General features: G+C 55.3%; 1 protein-coding gene across 1 annotated transcript in view; it reads left to right on the forward strand.

The window, feature by feature from the left end:
* The window catches only part of LOC124516401 (short-chain dehydrogenase/reductase 3), a 38,816-nt gene extending 17,625 nt beyond the window's left edge, over window positions 1–21,191 (forward strand). The window contains exons 2-6 of the mRNA XM_047085717.1: window positions 12,225–12,368; window positions 13,073–13,192; window positions 13,557–13,795; window positions 18,345–18,470; window positions 20,659–21,191. Coding sequence (XP_046941673.1) covers window positions 12,225–12,368; window positions 13,073–13,192; window positions 13,557–13,795; window positions 18,345–18,470; window positions 20,659–20,743 — 714 coding nt within the window. The 3' untranslated portion in view covers window positions 20,744–21,191. The remainder of the gene's footprint in view (window positions 1–12,224; window positions 12,369–13,072; window positions 13,193–13,556; window positions 13,796–18,344; window positions 18,471–20,658) is intronic.
* Window positions 21,192–22,404: the final 1,213 nt, after the last annotated feature.

Raw genomic sequence — 22,404 nt, forward strand, 5'->3', positions numbered from 1 at the left:
ATTTCTTCTTTACCCCCCCCCCCCAGTCGCCACAAGGACTTGAATTAGTGGGGTCCAAAGAGGGGAGTCTGTGGCGGCTCCTTGGGCCCAGGGGACCACTTGCCCATATGTCCCCAAAGCCCTGGCCACTCACAGGAAATCCAGAAGGCAAGTTTGGTAGGTGGCTGAGGAGAGAGGGCCTGCTTGGGTTCCTTTCCGTGTCTCCAGGTTCTGCATCGGGCCCCGGATCTGAAGGCTTCTAGCCAGCCCCAGGAGCCTGGTGAGGCTTTCGTGCACTTTTGACCTTCCCACAGCGGCACAGGGAGGCCAGTTTTGATTCTTCCCACTTCCCCGGGGGGGGAAGACGGTAATGCCCAGAGATGCCAAGTGACTCATCCAGAAGTCACACAGCAAATCAACTCCAGAGCACGGGGCTGGCCTGCCGGCCCCAGCCAGGCTGCCTGCCATTCCCAAGGGCAGTTCAGACACCTGGGCTGCCAAGGGTGTGCGGGCCAGGGCCGTTCTGGGAGCCGCCTGGAACAAACGGTGGTCCCCTGCCTGGTGGAAGCGGGCAGCGGGCGGGACACGCTGGCATCTGCTCACACCTGGAGGAAGGGCCCCCAGCACCCCAGCACTTCTGCTTCCATGAAGAGGGATGAGCTTCCCAGAAAGCCGAGCTCGAAGGCAGGCACTTCCCCAGTCTGTTGGGCCGAAAGCCCAGAGCTGACCCCAGAGGCTCAGCCCTCGGTTTTGAAAACCCCCTCCCGCCCCAAGAGGCAGGGGATGGGGTCCCCAGCGGAGAGGCTGACCCCAGATGGGTGGACGCCGCCAGCCCCCGGGGACGCTCCGGAGGAGGGAGGCCGCGCTCCAGCTGGGCCCGTGCCTGCCAGGGGGGCGGCGGAGGGTTCACGCTGCGGCCAGCAGACTGGCTGCGTGTTGCAATGTCTGGTGGCGTTTGCAGCATCCTGTCCGTGTGTGCAGCTGGGGTAACCTCAGGCCGGCGCGGAGGAGCGTGTGTGGCGCGCAGGCCTCGCGGCCTGGAGGCTGCTGGCACCTTGCATCTCATTTACAGCTCCGGGTTCAGCCGCGGGCCAGCGGCGCCCGTGACGTCACGCCGTTTGTTTACCGCGGGGAGGAAGCGCGGGCGGTCCCGGCGGCGGCCGGAGGGGCACCCCTTCCAGCCCCCGCGCTCGCCGCGACCCCAGCCCCAGCCTGGCCCTCCTCCCCACCTCCCCTGCCCCCTCCCTCTCTGCGCCCCTCCCCGCACCCCCAACCTCAGCCTGGCCCTCCTCCCCACGTCCCCGGCCCGGTCCCTACCTACCCCGCCCCCTCCCCCCTGCTCCGCCCCCTCCCCAACCGCGCTCCGGACACCTCCCTGAAGCCCCTACCCCCCCACCCTCCTCACCTCCTGGACCACAGCGCCGCCCCGCCCCCTCCACATCTACCTCCCAGCCCTCTTCCCTACCCTCTCCCTTCCTTTTCCGTCCGCCAAACGGGATCCCAGCCCGATCCCCACCCAGGGCTCCAGCCCAGCCCTGCCCCACCCCCTCCCGGGACCCCCGCGGGCCCCCACCCTCCGCCCGCCCCTGGGCCCGCTTTCAGAAAGACTTCCTGGAGCCTCCTGCCAGACCCGTTGAGGTTTCGCCCGGCGGCTCCTCCTTGCCACCCCCTCACCCCATCATGTGAGCGCAGACTCGCCTCCCTGCACGGAGCAGGCTGCGGCGGCTCATTTCGCTGTCAGGGGCGGTGTTGGGATGGCCGGCGCTTTGTTATTGGAAACTGGGGTGTTTACCGGCGGCGCGCTAGGTGGGTAGCCGGCCAAGGGCGCGCTAGGTGGGCAGCTGGCCTGCTCGGCCGGCATCCAGGCACCCTCTTCCTGGGGAGGCGGCCCTCGCCACCTGGAACCGTTTCCGCACTCTCCACCACCCCTCCCCCTCGCTTTGCCTAAGCCCAGTGTTCTGGATGCTGAAGGGACCTGAGGATCGAAGTCAGGACCTTTCTCTTCCTCCGAACCTGGGACTTGCCAAAGCCGACCTTCCCCGGAGAGGGAGGCTCAGAGGCTCAGTGCAGGACCACTGTTCTACCAGTGTCTCAGACCAAACCCTTTGGGGTCCTCTTGGAACCCCTCTTCCTCTGGCTGCCCAGTCCTGAACCCTCCTCTTCCAGAACCTTCACCCGACTGCCCCATCTGCCTCAAGTGTCACCCGCCTGTAGAGCAGCTCCTGACAGGCCCCCCTGCACCGCCCTGGTTCCCACTCCCATTCCCAACCCCTAATCCAGCAGTCAGAACTCGTTCCAGAAGCCAAGTCAAAAGTGATCATTTCTGTGGTGACAACCCTCTGAAGGGTTTCCAGTCTCATTGGGAATAGAATTCCATGCCCCCACCCCCACCCCGCACTCCTTACAGCTGCAGTGCTCAACTTCGTGTCTGCCACCTGGCCTCCCTGCTGTACCCCAACACCCTGAGCTCATTCCCACCCCAGGACCTTTGCACTGGCTGCTCCCTCTGCCTGGAAGGCCCTTGCCCCAGATATCTGCATCCCTCCCTCCTTGACTTCCCTCAAGTTTGCCCAAATGTTATCCTATCAGAGAGGCTTTCCCTGTCCCCCCTCCCAAGTAAATACCACTCCCACCCGGGGATCATTCCATCCAGCCTCCCCCCTACAAAGCTTCCCTCTCCTTCCGTGCACTTTTGGCCACCTTCATATATTGCATTCGTTCCTATGTTCGTTGTTCCCCATCTCCCCCGTACACTCATGAGAGCAGATGCCAGGAGAGGGGAAAGAACTTTCCTGCTGTATTCCAGAGCTTCCAGCACTGGCTGGCATGCGGTCACCACTCAGTAAGCCCCCTTGAATGTGTGAGCGAGTGAGTGAGTCAGGACAGGGAGCAGTGAAAGAGCTTGGCTTTGGGGTCTAGGTTGAAGCTGCTTTGAAACTTCTGGTTACACAGCCTGCACGAATTACTTAGCCTGTCTGAGCTTCATTCACACACGGCACTTATGGTCCCATTTCTCAGAATGGTGATGCTGGAGATGTGCGCCATGCTGGAGAGTGGCCTGTAACCGCTGGCTCTCCTCCCCTTCTTGGCACCTGCATCTCAAGGTCACCTGGTGTTCTCTGCAACGGCCCCGGAGGGAGGTCCAGATGCGGGAACGGGGGCAAAGGTCATGAGGTGTCAGCTAGCAATTCTGGCCTGAGTTCTCCCACTCCTGGGTTTTGCCAAGTGTGGTCTACGGGTAGACAGAAGGAGGTGCAGCCCTTGGGCCCGGCTTGTAGGCTGTTAGTGTTTGTGAAAAGAAACGTCAGTCCCTGAGTTTCCGGCTGGAAGTGAGAAGCTGTTCTGCGCTTCCTTAGAGGCAGCCTTTGAGGTAGTTTCCCTTTGAGGAGGTTTTCCCAGTGGTCCTGGAACCAAAAAGAGTCACAAGAATCACACCCTGGGATGAGATGGGGACTTAGCCCAGTTGTCCTACTTGGTTTCTGAATAGTTGCTGAAGACATGGCTCTTGGCAGGTGAAAGTGTTAGGTGTGTGTGTGTGTGTGTGTGTGTGTGTGTGTGTGTCGCGGGGTGGGGGGCGCGGTGCCCCTGTCCTCATGGACGTAGGGCTTCCATTGTTGGAGGGAGATGTGTGTCCGAGAAGAGATCTGGAAAGTCAGAAAGCAAGGACGTGCACAGAGATGTCTATGGCGTCTTTGTTCATTGCTGTCAAAACTGGCAACCAAGAGGCCCTCCATTAAGTGAACAGATAAATAAACTGAAACATTCAAGCAATGAGATCCTATTCAGCACTAAGAGGAAATGAGCCGTCAAGCCACGAAAACACACGGAGGCACCCTAAATGTATATACTAAGTGCGAGAAACCAGTCTGAAAAAACCATATACTGTGATTCCAACTGTATGGCATTCTGGAAAAGGCATAGGGACCTTACGCGTGTCAGTGTGGGTTCATCAGTTGTAACAAGTGTACCACTCTGATGGGGGACGTTGTAGTCGGGGAGGCTGTGCCTGAGGGGGTGCAGGGGAGATGTAGGGACTCTCTGTACCTTCTGCTCCATTTTGCTGTGAACCTAAAACTGTTAAAAAAAAAAAAGCCTCTAGTGGCCCTATGTTATTTATGGATCAAATACATATTCTTGGTCCCAGAGGTCAAGGGCAGTATGTAACTGGACTCTACCTGAACCTGTCCATGCTGCCACCCTCTCCTGGGGACTCCACTCCACCAGCTCCAAGATGGCCTAGCCTTCTTCCTTCCTTTCTCCTGGACCACACTTACATGGCTGCCCCCTGGAAGGGCTCTCCTCTCTTTTCTCTGTGTGTCTCCCTTCTGTCTCTTATAAGGACGCCTGTCATTGGATTTAGGGTCCACCCTAATCCAGGGTGATCTCATCTCAAGATCCTTAACTCATTACATCTGCAAAGACCCTTTTCCCAAATAAGGTCACACGCATGGGTATCAGGGATTAGGAATTGGACGTAATTTCTTGGGGAGGGGGGCACGAGTCAAGCTGTTATGCCCCCCTGCGGGCAGTAGTGAGGACCTCATCTACAGTGCCTAGAGCAGGGCCTGGCACACAGCGAGCGCCCGAGAAACGTTAGCAGTGGCAGCGGTGAGTCCCGTTCTCCTTCTTGCCCGCTGGGAGAACCAGGGATGCTCCTGGCACACCCCTTCCCCCAACCCCCCCCCCCCACCGACTGCCCCAGCCACTGTGCTGACCTATGCTCAGGGACAGTGGGGTCCTGTCCTCACCTGTTCTCCCACCTCAGCCTCTAAAGGCCCCCGGTAGCCTCGCAAAGTGTTGAGGATCATTTACTGTCACCCGTGTGTCACATAGTTGGTCAGCAGGGCCACGTGCTACACGGTCACAGGGCAGCGGCTTCCCGGGAGGTGGACGCCTTGCCGTCCAGCCCTTGTCATGTGGTGTGCACTCGGTGACAGCTGTGCAGTGCATACATGTGGCCCTTTATGGGGTCACTTGGCTCTTCGCTCTGCAGGTGAAGTTCGGCGGCCGAGTGCACAGGATTGGGCATCAGACCCAGCGGGTTGGAGTTCCGGCTCTACCGTTACCAGCTGAGTCACTTCGGGCGTATCACACAGCCCCTCCGTGCCTCAGTTTCCTCATTTTCGGATTGGGCCTGGGGCCCGCCTCCTAGAGCTGCCAGAGGGCTGGGTGGGGACCTGCCGCAGGCGTCCACATGATGCTCGTGTTTCTCGCCGTGGCTCCCACGGGCCAGTTCCAGGCGGACCTCGGCGGGAGGAAGTCTCTGTCCGGCTCCAGGCTGTGGTCAGGGACTCGTGGGAGGAGGACACTGTTGCCTGATCTAATCTGAGGAGCTTCCTGACAGTCCGCTCCAACAGCTGAGCCGGCGGTAGCCAGAACATTCTGGGCAGGCCCAAACAGGGAGCGAAGCCAGCGCGAGCCTGCCCTGCCTGTCACTCGGGCAGCTCGGCAGCACGGGGACAGGAAGGGGGAGCCGCCTCTGGCCTGAGCCCCCAGCAAGGAGGCCCAGTGCCTTTGCCCCCTCTGACCCGCTGGGGTCACACATCAGCGGGGGGGGGACACAGACAGCGAACCGGAGGCTATGCAAAGGGCAGGGTGCGAACGGGTGCATGTTGAGGGCAGAAACGGGGCTCTCGGGGAAGGGGGGGAGGTGGGAAGATTAGAAAATCTGAAATGTCTCGAGGAAGTATCCCATCACTGTCATGGATTCTGAAGGGCTGTCTTTGAAAGACAAGGTGGGCTGCTTGCCTGTTGGGGGTGACCGCCCAGCACTCCCAATGGGTGAGAGCTGGAGGCAGCTGGTTGGGGTTCATTCCTAGAAAGAAAAAAAAGAAAAAGCTTCCGTTCCAGAGAAGAAAGGGCTAAGGATCCAGAGCGGTAGTATTCAAACTTCGTTTTATTTTTTTAGCAACGGAATCTGTGTAGAAATGGCTGTTCTAGAAGACGAATAAAAGTGACAGTGCTCTGAATGACCCGGTGGGGAGGGGGGGAGCAGGGACCCCGTCTACCAAGCCTCCCACCCCTCAGCAGCCCTGGAGGCTCCTCGCTAGACTCCCCCACGGTTCCCGGAGCTCAGCAGGAACACCTGTCTCGGGAAATCCTCGGACGGTTTTGACACTGGTCTCCACCTTCGTGGGCCCAGGACTGTGGACAAAGGAGGGTCTTGTAAGTCGAGTGGAAGGATGGAAATGGAGAGGTCTCTAAGATTCTGCGGTGCGGCCCCAGTTGAGGCTGTGTCTAGAAGCAAGGCAATGAAGCCCCGGTCTTCCAGGCATCTGTCACCCCGGTGACCCCAGTTTTATGGGGGGAGAGTGGGATCTTCTGCGAGCAGAGATCTATTTATGTTCCTGAGTTAATAAGAAGAATAATAATAATAGCGAGCGTTTGTCATGTCCTTTCTTCATCTTCCCAACCACCCTTTGAAATTCATAACCTTAATTTATAGAGAGGTTCGGTGGGTGTCTAAGTTCGTGTAACTTCTGAGGGGTAGATCAGAGAACTGAGCCCAGCAGTCTCTGGGTCCTGAGCTTGTGTTCTCAGCCACTCTTCTCGAAAGATAGGGGGTCTCTTTTTGGAAACAGGCAGGACTGTGAAAGAGAAGAGAGCTTAAAATTTAACTTCCGCTGGACAGCACGTGTCCGTGCTCCCAGCGTCACCAACCCGCACCCCTTGCGGGCCACACGAAGCTCTGAGAATGGGTTTTTATGAACGTCCTCCCGCTGGAGGTGCTAAGAGTGGAGGAGAGCTGTGCACCCTCAAAACCGTGACCCTCCCACCCACCCCCCTTCCCTGCCATGGTTTGGGGTCTCTGGTGGGTATTTTCTTCCTTCTGGGAAACCAACTCAGCATCGCTTCGCTCCAAGACATGGGACCCGTGAGACATGAGCTGTTCTGCCAAAGACCTTCCGAGGGACTTAGATCTTTCCGGGGCCGCCGATTATAAACAGATGCTCCTCCTGGGATCCGCCCGGAGACCACCCAGCTCACGTCACTGGGGAGGGGGACTGTGCTCTCTGCAGCTGAACTCCAGCAATGAATGCCAAGTGCAGGCCTGCATGCGAGCATCTCTGGGCAAAGAAGGCAAGGCTGGGTGGAGAAGAGTCACTCACTGTTCTCTGGCCAGCAGATTTTTTCTAGAGACCTCCCTGGGCCAATGTCAGGTGACAGTGTTAGTTGGCTTTTACTCTTGCTGGGTGCTGAGGTTACCAGATGGATAGAAGGGATGGGATTCCCCAGAGGACCTTGCGAGCTTGCGGGGGAGGCAGGGGTGTTCACGCTCAAAGATCAGTGTTGGCAGTTGGGCATGTGAGGCTCGGGTCACACTGCACTGCACCAGCGGTGTGACCCTGGACGAGTCATTTTACCTGTCTGAGCCTCACCTGCAGAATGGACAGAGTAACCATACCCACTCACGGAATTGTAAGGATGAAAGGAAAACACACGGAGGGTACCCAGCCTATGGAAAGTGCTCACTAGATACTGGCTGTTGTGTCATGATGTTGTTATTGTGGATTATTGTGTGTCATTGAAGGATAGAAGGAGCAGCCAGAGAAGCTTCACAGCCAAGGGGGCATTCAAGCAGGGGTTCTGCAGGATGAATAGGAGTCCACAAGTAGGCTTGGCATTTAAAGCAAAGGAGAACAGCGTGCTGGGCACCAGGTAGGGTCACAGGGAACTCGGAATGAATGACGTTTATCCAGGAGACAAGATGTAGATGGGAGATGGCGAGGACAGCACACTGGGGGCCAAGTTCAGCATGTGATGCGTGAGTGTCAACCTGTAACCGTGAGCTTCCTCGCTCATCCTCACGACGGGGAGAGAGAGCCAAACAGACAGCCACCTCGTGCTGGGTGGGAGCCCCGAAGGGGCAGAGCCAGGGACCTGGGGAGCAGGCAGGGCTTGGACCCGCGGACCTCCGACCTCTGGCCTCATGGTCTCCTCAGCTGTGAGAAGTGGGTAACAGTGGCCTTCAACTCTGGGGCTTCTCGGGCTCAGGCTGGCTGGAGCTGCGGTGAGGGCAGCTTTGAGGGAGAGAAGGGCAGGGACCCTGGGCCGGACAGGGCGGCCGTGGCCTGAGAGGGGCCGGATGTCTTGGTCCCCTTCCCTCCATGCAGCCTGAAGGACAGGAGCTAACCGTTGGCCCCAGAGAGGCTGGGAGGCCGCCAGTGTGGAGTCACCCTGAACCCTCATTTTATCAACCAGGCCTAAGAGTGAATCCCGGGCCCGCTGGCCCTCACCAGCTGCTTCCTGTCCTGGGAGTTTATTCAGAGGAGGCCGGCTGGAGTTCCACGGGCTCGTCAATCTGCCCCCTCCTCTCCTGTTCACCCCACGCCCCTCTCAGACCCCTGCCTCCTGCCTGCCTGTCCTCTCCTCCGTTCTGACACCGGGTGGGACTCTTGTCCTGTCAGCTGTCCGGAGTCACCCCCAGCTGACTCCGGGCAGGGACCGTGTGGGCAGACCTGCTGGGCTGAATCTGCCGGTTTCCTGGTCAGCAACCCTGGGTCCCCAGAGGGGTCCAGGCAGGGCACTGGGGAAGGAGAAGCCAGCAAGGCACAGGTGAAGTCCTCCCATCCCCAGAGGACCCGCCCGTGGCCACCAGTGAGGCACCCATGCATGGCCCTGAGCCTCTTTTTCCATCCGAGAGTAACCCCTTGCCCCCTTCAAGGGTCTCAACCTCAGACTTGACTCTTCACATCACAGCACAGCCCCAGGGTGGTTTTGAGGCACTGGGGAAATCTGGGTCTCGCTGAATCTTGGTCCAAGCAGACTCTGTGTTGAAGGTTCTAGGACCTTCGTGGCTCCATCAAGGAGGATGGGGTGGTCTCAGCCTTCATACCTCCTCCCTGCCCGTCCCACCTGTGGCAGGTGAACTGTCATTCATTCACCCAGCAAACAGCATGTGCCGTGCTGGGCCCTAGAATGTGAAAATGAACAAGCCAGGATTGAGGGCCCTCAGGGGGCTCCCAGCCCAGTGGGGTTGGGGGGGGCGGGGGGGGCAGCAAGCAGCCCTGTCATTGTGCCCAGGGAGAGCTGGAGGCTCTGAGCACAGAGCATGAGGAAGCCAGCCCACCAGGGCATCCTCAACAGACCCCGAAAAGGAAATGGCCCCGCCTGGATGTATGTATCCCCTGCCCACGGGAAATGAGTGGACACAGCGTTCCCTTTGCCCCCTTTCCCCCAGTCCCTGTTTCCCTCTTCAGGGCTTTCTTCCAGCCACATGGACAGTCCTGGCCTCCCTGGTTTCCTGATGGCTGGTTTCCTGGGCAGACCGGAGGCGGGGTTAGACCCAACCCTCCTTGCCCTACCTGAGAACTTGGGGGGGGGGGTCAGGAAGAATTAGTTAATCCGGCCAGGAGTCCCTGGTGCCCCTTCTGCTGGAACCCCATGCACACCTGTGTGTGCTGAGAAGCAACCCAAGGTTCCCAGAATACAGGCCTCCTGTGTGTACTACTGCCCCAGACCCTCTGAGGGGCTCGCTTGTGCTCCTAGGACCCCTGCACCTGCCAACACCCACCCCAGCTTTACACTTCCCTTCTCTTTCCACTTGTCCAGAAATTCTCAGAGTCCTCAGAGGCACTGCCTTCTGCCAGACCCTAGGGAACGGTGCAAACCCCGTGGCCCTGTTCCCCATAGGAGCTGGAGGTGGGATAGGGTTGAGCAGGGACTAGGGGAGGAGAAAAGAGGCCAAAGATCACCTTCACCTCAGGCTGACATAGTCAGAATTAGATGGAGGGTGGTTGGATGGTGGGAGAGGGTGAGTAGAAGGAAGAAAAGAGAGGTGGATGGATGGATGGATGGATGGGAAGGGAAGGAGGGAAGAAGAATGGATTGGGTAGGTAGATGGATGGATGGATGGGAGGGAGGGAGGGAGGAAGGGAAGAAGGATGGATTGGGTGGGTAGATGGATGGATGGATGAGTGAATGGTTGGATGGATGGATGGATGGATGGATGGACAGATAGGCAGATGGGGTAACAAGGGAGGATGGAAAGAAACTTGGGTGACAAGGACTACAAGGCAAGGGTGAGGTTTGGTGGAGTGGAGGATGCTTACACCCAATTGCCTTCCCACAAGAGATGGTTTTTTTCTTCTTCCTGAAGTGAATCTCACTGCCTCCCCTGAAGGAACACACTCTAAGTCTGTTTTTAGTTCAATAGACAAGAAAGTGTCCCCTGGAGACTGTCTAATTGCAGTCCGTTTGCCCTTAAAGGACTTTTGTGGTCATGGAGAGCCACTGATGGAATCCTTCCTTGTAAAACACTTCCTGTATTTTAAGACTTAATTATAAGAAATAAAGCGGTTGGACTAGGTGGGGTCTTCAAACTGGCCTTCCCAGGGATGTTTCAGGGGTTGAAAAAACAGTTTTATTTTCTTTTTAAAAATATTTCAGGGGCGCCTGGGTGGCTCAGTTGGTTAGGCGTCTGACTCTTGAGTTTGGCTCAGGTCATGACCTCATAGTTTGTGAGATCAAGCCCCATGTTGGGCTCTACGCTGATAGCACAGAGCCTGCTTGGGATTCTGTCTCTCCCTCTGCCCCTCCCCACTCTCTCTCTCTCTTTCTCTCTCTCTCAAAATAAATAAACATTTTTTGTAAATTTTCAAAAGTATCTAAAGTACTAGTAGAAAAAGCGGGTCCGTTGGAGACCACCAGCTCTTTTTGTCTTCTTTCCTAATAAGATAAAGCCCATTGCTTTATTCAGGTGATTTGTACATTCCAGAAAGTTTGGGGGTGGGGGAGCACACCAGGTCTTTTGTGTATCCCTCCACCTTCTCCCTTTGGGACCCTTTCTGCTTAAGTGAACGTTCTGAGATTTTAAGGTCTACAGTTGATAAAACCGTTCCCACCACACCACCAACTAGTCTGTGTGACTTTTCTCTCTACTGTGTCACAGAGCGGACTGGAGAAATCCATCGGGTTCTGGGCTGGTGTGATTGGAGCCACCTCTGTAGCCTTCACTTGAAAACGCTTGCTTACCTAACACGGCCTTCCTGTTCTCGTTAGTTTCTTCTAGAGGGAAAAATCTGTGGTTGGACCTGGAATGTCTTCCTTGTGAAGAAACCTAGTTTCACACACTGGGTACCATGTTGGGTTTCATTTTTCAAGGAGGAGTTTCATTGACAATTTTAGAAGGAAGAAATGAAAATAGAAACCCATTAGACTAATCCCTGGGGAAACCCCATCTCTTCTTTTTTCTGATGCCTTCCAGCCCCTGCCTCTATTGCCCTGTGCTGCCAGAGCTGAATTTTATTAAGGTTCTTAGTTCCCTGTCTTCCAACCCTTTTACCGACGGGGGCCTCTCTGGACCCAGGGACACATCATGTCATGGGGAGGTGGGTTGTTCTCGTTGGGGTCAAGGTTGAGAGTGAACCAGCCTTCTCTTCTGAGCCTTTTATGGCCAGCCATTCATAAGTTTGTCCAACACTGTTAGGAGTCCATTCATTGGCCCCACCAGGGTCTCCTCCTAGTGCAATGGGTCCCACATTTATTGCCTGTGGGGACGGCAGCATTTCTTTCTCAGTGGGAGCCTGGGTGCCTGTCTTCGTGCCCTCCTTCCCAGTGGGGCCACAGCTAGGTGGGGAGTCCACTTCACCTCTGTGGGCCTCATGGCCAAGACCTTCCAGTCCATTCTGGAGGCTGGTGCTCATAAACCTGGCTCTAGACCTACTGGGTGGGAAGGCCAGCTTGTTCCTGAGAACATTCTGGAACACCATACAGGAGTGCTGTCACTCCAGACTGTGTAGGGTAACTAGAATCTGTTGGTGGGAGGCGTCCTGTGGAAAGGAATGTGTAAGAAAGACTTGTGTGGGAGCCCAGGTGACTCAGTTGGTTCAGTGTCTTCGGTTCAGGTCATGATCTCGCAGTCTGTGAGTTCTGGCCCCGTGTCGGGCTCTGTGCTGACAGCTCAGAGCCTGGAGCCTGCTTCACATTCTGTGTCTCCCTCTCTCGCTGCCCCTCCCCCACTCATGTTCTGTCTCTGTCTCTCTCTCAAAAATAAATAAACATTAAGAGAGACTTGTAAATAATGCATCCATCGACTGGTCGTAAATGGGCTCAGTAACTGTCCGTTCGGTTCAGAAAGTCGTATTGTTAATGTGCTTGGCGTGCTGTCGTTGGATGCAGTCGGGGAGGCTAGCTACTTGACTTGCCAATTACTCGGGCAAATTGCTGAATTTCCTTGCCCACCATTGAATTACGATGGGTCATTTAATCACCACCTATTTGGTGTTGCCATCCTCTCCTTCCAGATCGTTCTCTGGGGCCGGACTGAGAAATGCCTGAAAGAGACGACAGAGGAGATTCGGCAGATGGGCACCGAATGCCACTACTTCATCTGTGATGTAGGCAACCGGGAGGAGGTATACCAGACGGCCAAAGCTGTCCGGGAGAAGGTAAGTGCCCAGGAGGGTCTGTCCCGAGTTTGGCTGGACACAAGACACAATAGCCAAAGAGAACATTCTCTCACCTGCCTGGCCTGGGAGAGAGCGTTGCGAATGGCAAAATGGCTGTTTTCGGGGCATGTCTGGGGACTGTCCCGGAAGCTGGCCCAAGCTGTGTGTGCATGTCCGTGTGCGTGAGTGTATACGTGCGTGCGTGTGTGTGTGTGTGTGTGCGCGCGCACGTGTGTTCTTTGGGGCAGGGATTAGGTGTGTGGCTTGATTACATAACAGAAGTAATCACCTGTTGTCCCCTTTGGAAGAAACCTTGTGAGTTTCTCGGGGGCAAAAGTCCCATCGCCCTCTGGGAGGATCCTTCTCCTGACTCCAGCCATCTGTTCATGGTGAATGTATCAGTGAGCTCCACAAGAGCAAAACCCATCCTGTTTGCTATCTAGCCCGTGGTGAATGTTAAGTGCTTCTGTGTAGCAATAACCTCATTTATCGTAAACATGCTGTGTGCCACGAAGTATTTCTGACCCTCAGATCAACCCCGGTACGGCCATCAGCTCCATCTCACAAATCCAGACTGAGGCTCAGAGAGATGATGTGGCTGTCCAGGGGCACACAGCCGGTGTCGAGGGGGCAGGCCCCGCCCCTGTGGGTGCAGGCCACCGGGACCGGCTGCCCTAACAGCCCCGCGGCCCCCTTGCCCACAGGTGGGCGACATCACCATCCTGGTGAACAATGCTGCCGTGGTCCACGGGAAGAGCCTGATGGACAGTGACGATGACGCCCTTCTCAAGTCCCAGCACATCAACACCCTGGGCCAGTTCTGGGTAAGGGCCGTCCTGGGCCACAGCCGGCCCTGGGCGTGACTGTGACGTGTTCCTGCCCTCCAGGCTGCTGTAGGGGGGTGGGGAGAGGCTCGCCGGGGCTTGGGCTCAGGCCAGGGGGATGTCGGGAGGCAAGGTGGCCAGGTAAGAGCAATGACCGCCCAGCCCCCGGAGACATCTGGACGTACAGAAATGCGGAGCTCGGTGCCCTGCGGTGGGCGGGCCTCGGCCCCCTCCCCTCCCGTCCCAGGAGAGCTCAGTCATGGAGTGGTGCCTGTGCCCGGGGTGGTCGTGCTCCCCAGAAGAGGTTTCAGAGGGGCCGCTGGAGCCCGCGGCAGCTCCACACTGACCTCCCACCCACCCTCAGACCACCAAGGCCTTCCTGCCGCGCATGCTGGAGCTGCAGAACGGCCACATCGTGTGTCTCAACTCCGTGCTGGCGCTGTCTGCCATCCCTGGTGCCATCGACTACTGCACGTCCAAAGCCTCGGCCTTCGCCTTCATGGAGAGCCTGACCCTGGGGCTGCTGGACTGTCCAGGAGTCAGTGCCACCACCGTGCTTCCCTTCCACACCAGCACCGAGATGTTCCAGGGTATGAGGGTCAGGTCAGTGAGCGGGGGACTCCCCTCCCTTAAGCCAAGTCCCACAGCGGATCGGACCAGGGACGTGCTTAGTATGCACAGAGAGAGCTAAAATTTAAAAATATCGCGGAAGCCCCTTCTGTTTGGCTTTGTGGTCTCATACCCCATTCTCTATGTGCGAGGCCGTGGGACACTGTAGTGGCTTAGGGTCTTGCTTCTCAGGTCAGGGAGCTCTTACAAAGTATCAGTGCACATGCGCGCAGTGGAATACTCCCCAAGAGAACAGTGTTAACACATGAACAGCATGGATCAATCTCGAAAGTATTACGTTGAGCAAAAGAAGCCAGACGCTTTCAAAGAGTGCCTTCTGCATGAAGGCATTACAGGAAACTCTGGCACAGGCAAAACGAGGCCAATGTGATAGACATTAGAATAGTGGCCATCTCTGGAGGGGCGGGGACATAGCCTGGGAGGAAGCACAAAGGAACTTTCTAGAATATTTTAAAATGCTCTCTCTTCCCGATCCAAGTGGCAGTTACATAGGTAAAAATTAATCATGCCATACACTTAAGATTTATTTCAACTTTTTATGCAAATTATATGCATAATTATATGTATGCAAATTATAGCTCAATTTAAAGAAAGACTGAAGCCCAACCCCCTGTCCTCCAGGCCAATGGGACTCCAGGGGAATGGGAACTATTGGTTGAGAGCTCATGCTTTGGAGCCAGCCACCTGTGGTGCTGACTCACTTATACCTGTATTGTACCATCTGACCCTGGGTCCAATTAGTTCCCACTGTAGCCTTCATTGCTCATCGGTAAAACAGGAAGGTGAGTGGGGTGGCTGGGTGGCTCAGTCAGTTGAGTGCCCGACTTTGGCTCAGGTCGTGATCTCACAGCTCATGAATTCGAGCCCCCACATCGGGCTTGCTGCTGTCAGCACAGAGCCCCATCAAGCCCACTTTGGATCCTCTGTCCCCCTGTCTCTCTGTCCCTTCCCTGCTCATGCTCTCTCTCTCAAAAATAAGTAAACGTTAAAATAAAATAAAACGGGACGATGAGGATGTCCACGTCTAGGGTTCTGTGATAAGGATAAAATGGGATCTGGCATGGAACACTGCATGTGTCTATAGTAAGTCCCCAATAATGGTGCTCTAATGATGTACAGTCATGAAGGGGCACAAAGTTAGAGACAGGTGACGATGGGGAATTATCCAACAGCTACTTTCCTTGCTTTTGCAATGCAGCATATAATAACAGATTTGCCTTCTAAATTATGCACAACAGGTTCTTCCACACACGAAGATGGCGTGGAGGTTCACCGTGAGAATTTAATGAGACAGCTGGTGGAAAGCATTTAGCACAGCACGAGCCATGTGGGAATCACTCAGTCCCCCTTGGTGGTTATTACTGAGACTGGTTTGGTCATCCCTCCTTCTCTACACTTGTGAAATCTTGACCCAGTCTTGCTACCTCTGTATGCTTTACTTTGCTCGTCTGTAAAACAGTGGAAATAATATTTCCCTCGGGGATCTTTGGGAGGATTACAAATAATACATGTGAGGCATCTGGTGCAAAGCCCGGCATGCTAGATGTTCAGTAATGAACGGCTGCTCTTTTTGTCCTTAACTGACAGTGAACATCTCCATGAACGCAGATGTGATTAATCTTCCTATCAGATCATACCTTTCGTGTGCCACGATTTCGTGTGGAAATCCACATTTCCACCTGACTCACATGCAGATGATCACGGATTCTGTATTTAGAGGAGGTGGGATTAATGACCGTTGATGTTCCCTATTGGCTTGCCGCCCCCCCCATACCACTTTGGGCCGGTTTCTTTTCTTCTGGGTATACAGGAGGTGCTCAGTAAATTCCTATTGGACGGAAGAGCAGCAGGGGCAATCCTGGGTTTCAGGTGGGCTCCAGGGCACAGAAGTAGGCAGGACATCAGCAGACCTCTTGCGTGGTGTTCCTGTCTCATCTTCTGGCCGTTTCCTCTCTATCACTTCAAGGAAAGGCGACATTTTTTCTACAGTGGTTCGGAGGTTGGGCCCAAACAGCCAAGGACCAAATCACAGCTGTGTGTGACCCTGGACAGGTGACTCAGCTTTTCTATGCCTTGGTTTCATCTTTAAGAAGGGATTGAAAGTGTACTCCCTTCTTCACAGCTTAGCTGAGCTCCTAGATGTGAATCACCTAGCCTGCCTGGCACGTAGTAAGCACTAGGGGAAGGTTAGTTACCTGTGGTTGTGCAGGTGAGCCCCGAGGTTTGGGGGTAAGGGTCATAAAAGGATGACTGATGTGTAAACAACTTCCATTCCCTAAAAGAAAAGAAAAAAAGAAAGAAAGAAGAAAGAAGAGAAGCATTGGTTTCCTGTCCAACCATGATTAACAGCTTCCCAGTGTTAAAGGGATGTAGAGACAGATGTTTAGGACAAAACTGATGGGTTTTCTGGCAAGAACGGCCATGTAGGTGCTGTTGTTTGCAAGTTGCTATTTATTGATCTTGTTCCATGTCCCAGCCACAACAGCCACTTTACAAACGCTGCTACACGTGGCCCTCAGCAACCCCGTGAGGGAGCTCTTGTCCGCACTTCACAGACGTGGGAACTGAGGCTCAGAGGAGCGAAGCTACTTGCCCAGGGCCACACAGATGGACATGGGCCGAACTCGCTTATTCTGCAAGTCCGCACGGCCTCCGTGGGAGTAATAGCTCCCTATATACCCATCCCACCCACCAGGAGGGAAAGGAGAAAGTCCCTCCAGCAGACGCACCGGCCTCCTCTGTCAGGCTCCCCTGCAGGGGTCTTGCTAGGAAGGGCCCCCCTGTCCCCACAGAGCTTGGCCCTATCCATCCTGTCTTCCCTTCCCCTGCATAGCAAGTAGGCTGGGCCCTGGTCGTGGTTGGAAAACCAGACTGTCCGCCATGTCTATAGGGCTCGTCAACACATTCATCTCTGCAGGCTCCCGGTGGCCGTCCTTCCAGACTGCAGGGCTGTGAACACCTTAGCTGCACGTTAAGATAGCAGAGGAAGCTCGTGGCCGGGAGGGTGTGGGGGGAGATCCACGGGTTCTCTGAGACCAACCGGGCCTGTGCTGGGGTCTCAAGAGTTGCCTTTGCCCAAGGTGACATCAGCTCCAAGAGATTCATCACCCTAAGTGCTCCTGGTACCTGAGCACAAGCACTTCGTGGGATCAAGGTCAGCCCTGCGCCTACAGGCCCACCAAGGATGGGAGGACAAGCTGCAAGTGAGGAGGGGGACAGAGCTTTGGCCTGGGGCTCATGCTGGCCTGGCTTGAGCCCTTAGGGCCCCACCATCTCCCCAGAGCCTCAGCTCCCTTCTCTATGAATTGGAGCAAATGGTGCCTGTTGGATTTAGCTCAGGCCTGACAGGGAGCATCGTCGCTGTGCAGGGCTCAGGTCAGAGGCCTCTGAACAGGCACGAGAAAACAGGCACGCTTATTCAATCATTCATTCATTTACCAACCCCGTGGAAGGCACTCTGTAAACGTTTGACCAGCTCATTGAATCAATGAATCAAGGAGGAGACCAGCCAGCGGGGCAGAGAAGGGCATTCCCAGCAGACCCCCACCTCCAGACGGGCCGAGCTGGGCACATTCGGGGAGCAGCAAGTTGTTCCGGGTTCATTGGTCCAGCAAAGCGTTTATTGAGCACCCACTGTATGCCAGCCACTGCACACTGGGGGCTAAAACAGGGAGCAAGACCGACCAGACCTCTGCCCTTGTGGCACTCACAGTCTGACAGGGGAGACAGGCCACGGACAAGCAAACAAGCAGACAGGCAAGGCCACGTGGTAAGTGCGGTCAAGGAAATTAGCAGGGGGAGGAGATCAGAGGCCACCCAGAGAGGATGGGCCGAGAACCCTCCCTGGTGGGACAGCTGGCGAAAGGGCCTGAGATGGCAGGGAGCTGAAGCGACAGAAACAGAAAGGTTGGCCTGGATTTCAGGAGCAGAGTGACAAGGGCTAGAGGTCAGGCAGTGGGCAGGGCCCAGGACAGTGCTGGAAGAGGGTCTGAGCCAGGCAGCAGCGGGATCTGAGTGACATGTTAGTACTTTTTTTAATGTTTATTTATCTTGAGAGAGAGAGAGAGAGAGCGCGTGCGCAGGGGAGGGGCAGAGAGAGGGAGAGAATCCCAAGCAGGCTCCACACTGTCAGTGCAGATCCCAACATGGGGCTCGAGCTCATGAACCGTGAGATCATGACCTGAACCAAAATCGAGTCGGATGCCTGACCGACTGAGCCGCCCAGGCGCCCCTGGGTGACATTTTAAAAGACATTTTAAAGGAAGCATTTTGAAGAATGGTTCCCAGGGGGTGGGCTACAAGACTTCCATTCTCCAGGCGAGACCCACTGGGAGGAAGGGGAAGGAGGAACTCCCGACATTTCTGGGGAAGCAGGCAGGGGCGGGGAGAATGTTCCAAAGGGGACTCGAGTCTCCCAAACAGGAAAAGCCAGAGGGACGGCCCGTGGATGTTAGCCACGGAGATGGTCAGCAGAAGTGCGTGCTTCTCTTGGAGAAACCCATATTGTCTCTTCCTGTACCAGGTTCCCCAACCTCTTCCCCCCGCTGAAGCCGGAGACTGTGGCCCGGAGGACGGTGGAAGCCGTGCAGCTGAATCAGGCCCTCCTCCTTCTCCCGTGGACGATGCATGCCCTCATTATCTTGAAAAGGTACGGGCTGGGGGAGAAAGTTCTGGGTCACGTTCACGCTGGCTGTTTCCCCTTCCGCTGGTGAATGCTGGTGGGGAAGAGGCGGCAGGAGGAGAAAATACACATGTGATCGATTACTCATGTCTGCTGTGGGCAGGAAAACCAGCGGTGGTGACCTGTGTCCCAGGGACTTCCCACACTTCGTAGGGAGCAGTGGTTCTCAAAAGCGTTGGTCTCAGGACTCCTTTACGATCTTAATTAGAAGAACCCAGGGACCTTTTTTGATGTGTCGTATCTATTATTAGTAACTGTATGAGAAATTAAAACTGAGAAAAATTGTTACAACATTTATGTATGTGTTTAGATTTAAAATATTGATTGATTGATAGGCAGCGGTAATAAATCCATACCTTGTTATAAATATGATATTTTGATAAAAAGTGTATTTTCCAAAAAATATGGAGTAGGAAGAATGGTGTTGTTTTGCATTTTGGGGAAGTTCTTTCTCTATTGCCTGACTTAATTGAAGACAACTGGATTTCTTATATCTGCTTCTGATTTTAATCGGCTATGATGTCACATGTCACGGAGCCTCCAGAAAACTCAGCTGCACGCTGTGAGAGAAGAGCGTGCGAAGGCAAATATGTCTTGGGGTTATTACAAAACCAGTTGAACCTCTGAAGAGATTTCGGGTACCCCCCCCCAAGGGTTCCTGGGCCACACTTTGAGAACCATTGTTCCCGGGACCAGTACTTGGCCCCCGTGTTCAGGAAGTTCAATCTAATGGGGGGAAACAGGGTTTGCAATGTTTGGGACTCACAGAAACGCCCCAGGACTAGTCAGGTGGGAGGTACCAGAACAGACTATCTCAGGAGGTGGGCTTTCAAGAAGAGATCATCCTCCTTCAGAATTGGCCCAGCATCACATTTCCTAGAACTTTCTAGACTTTGAGCAGCACACCCTGCCCATCCTGGTCCCACAATGAAGGGGCCATTCTAGGTGCCCAGCTGAACACAGGGCGTCAGGGAGAGCTTCGACCCTGGAGCCCCAGCGACCGTGGGCCCTGGTTCCTCTGGGCCTCCAGCCATCTGCCACCTCGAACCCCCAGCTCACCGACCCCCCCTGACCTGAAAGGCCTTTCCGGGAAGTGAAGCACCTGAGTACCTTCATCAGACATCAGCTCCCAGGAACGCGGGCTCCCCTCTGGCGTGTGTCTACAGCTGAGGATTGGCTCCAGCCGCGGGCCCAGAAGCTTCCTCATCGGGCCACATCTTTGCCTCCCTTAGTCCATCCTGACTGAGGCTCTGACATGCCCTTGGCTGCCTCTGGGAGCCCCTAGGAGGGTAGAGCCTCATGTCCTCACCAGGATGGGGCTGCCATCCCCCCCTCCCCACCTTGGGGAGCTTCTTAGAAGCCTTTCTGAACATTCTAGGAAAAAGCTGATTTGTCTAGAACATCTCAGTGCTTTCCACAGTAAGCCCACAGCCTACATTTCCTGTTCTATCTTCCACTAGTTTTCCACCTCCCACCCCCAACCCCTGCACTGCACCCCCCTGTCACTTTCCCCAAGAGAAACCTTTACAAGCTCAACTCCAGAACAACCACGCCCCAGGGAGACTTCCAAATTGCTCTCGCTGGAAGTGAGCCTTTCCCATCCCGCACCTGGGGTGGTCCAGGGCCCTTCAACTTGATTCAGCAAATGGACTGGGGCCCTCTCTATGCCGAGCCCCACACTGCAGGCCAGGATCAGAGATGAGGTATCTTCCAGGCATGGGTTTGCTAAGGAAACAGCGAGGACCCCCACCCCCACCCCAGGGCCCGTTGGGGAAGCACAGGGGCTTGGGAAGCCCAAGGAGAGGCCTGGGGGTGAATCTGGGAAGTTTCCCTGGAGGAGGTGGTAACTGCCTAACTCCTCAATCCCACACAGCAAATATTTGTTGAATGAGTGGCTCGTGGAGGGAATTGATCTCCCAGATACCTATTGGCTCCAAAATGCTAAGAATGTGGTTTTGAAAGTTTGTTTCTACCAGCCACCTTTACCTTTACCTTTACCTTTACCTCGGAAACATTGTTTATCCACTTACTTGAAAGCCCTTCCTTGTGGCTTGGAGAGAGGGCTGGGACAGCTTATGGGAACCATTGCTCTACTATGACCTGGTGGCTGGTGCCCCCACTGACCCTCTTCTTTTCTCCCTCCCCACTCCCCCAGCATACTACCACAGGCTGCACTGGAGGAGATCCACAAATTCTCAGGAACCTATACCTGCATGAACACTTTCAAAGGGAGGACATAAAGGCAGGATGCAGAGACATGCTTGAAAGCCACGGAACCTGAGGGGGCCACGGCACGTGGGCACACCCCCATGCGCCTGTCCCTTGGCACACTTCTGCTGGGTGAGTGGGACTGTTCCTGTCCCCAGGAAGAATCCGGGTGAACCCCCAGGCCAGCCCCAGGACCTTTGCACAGGACTGATGGGCGTAACTCTGACCCCCATGGGGAGGCAAGAAACCAGCCAGCAGCCACCTTGACACTTTCATACATGTCTAATTCTGTAGAGTTTATTGTTAAATTGCTTCTCGAGTCTAACCAGCCTTAGCAGTGTGTTTAGACTGTTTCCAGGAGGGTCTATACCCAGATGCTCTTTTCTTTGCAAAATCCACCCATCCTCAGCTTGTGCAAACTGGTTGTATGGCAGGAATGATAAATAAAGACATCGTTTTTGCGAGTTCTTTTGCTGAAATCCCTGAACCCCTGGTCCTTGCCATTTGGGAAGGGACTGATCCCAACCACAAAACCCCATCTTTTAAGAGACAGTTGTTCTGCTTAGGGTCCCCAGCTGCCAGGAGTGGAGCGGGTGAGAAGAGGGCAGAGGTGGCGAAAGGTATTGGAGCCCGAGCCTGGGGTACACGGTTCCTTGCGGCTTCTGCCAGGCCCCTCCCAACAGCCATGAGTTGGGGGACACGTTGCACCCCCATCCAGTTCCCTGATACGACCTTGACGAACTGGTCTGCGGAGAGCTGCCCTCTGCTCTGCCACAGCCCCACCAGCACAAAGCAACCAACTCAGGAGAGAACCAGTCCTTAGTGAGTACCCACTGTCTACTGAGCATGACTGGGTACTGAGAGGGCAATGTTGCTGAGAGGCCAACATTCTGAAGACCACCATCATTAAGACCAGTGTTAGGAGGGTGCTACACGCCCCTGACCCAGATTGGACCTCAGGGGATAGACGTGAAATAGCAAAGGGGCACCTGGGTGGCTCAGTCGGTTAAGCGTCCGACTTCACCTCAGGTCATGATCTCGCAGTTTGTGGGTTTGAGCCCCGCGTCGGGCTCTGTGCTGACGGCTCGGAACCTGGAGCCCGCTTCGGATTTTGTGTCTCCCTCTCTCTCTGCCCCTCCCCTGGTCACGCTCTGTCTCTCTCTCCTTGAAAAATAAATAAGCATTAAAAGAAGAAGAAGTGGAATGGCAAAGAACGAGGAGGTTTGGAATGGCACAACAGACCCGGGCTCAGTCAATGGGGAAAATCACGGCCAAGGAGACGTGGGGAGAGCCGCCCCCTGGTTCGCCTGGTGTATGCTCTTCCCTGCTGCAGCAAGCTTAGTAAACCTGACCTTGGCAGGGGCACAGGTGGACAATGGCCTCCGTGCACACGGCTCTTGCTGGTGGGTGGCCAGGAGCAGGGAGGGGAACAGGCAGTGGTTCCCCAGAGGTGAAGACGGTCACAGGCCACGAATCCAATGGAAGAGCCTCCCACGTGCTGTGTAAGGCCAGCGTTTCCACACAACTCACGTTAGCAGATTAATCTCGGAGCTCAGGCTGTTGTCAGATCTGTGTGCAGAAATGCCAAGTCACGGTCACATCCGCTGCTCGTGTAGTACCTGCCAAGTGGCCGCCAAGTCAAGGGCATCACATTCTAACGGTGAATCATCCATTGCACCAGGCAGCAGCTCTC

Source organism: Lynx rufus, unplaced genomic scaffold, assembly GCF_022079265.1.
Source record: "Lynx rufus isolate CCGP_SWC_20201006 ecotype Redwood Valley unplaced genomic scaffold, mLynRuf1.p SCAF_2, whole genome shotgun sequence".
In the NCBI taxonomy this organism is placed as follows: domain Eukaryota; kingdom Metazoa; phylum Chordata; class Mammalia; order Carnivora; family Felidae; genus Lynx; species Lynx rufus.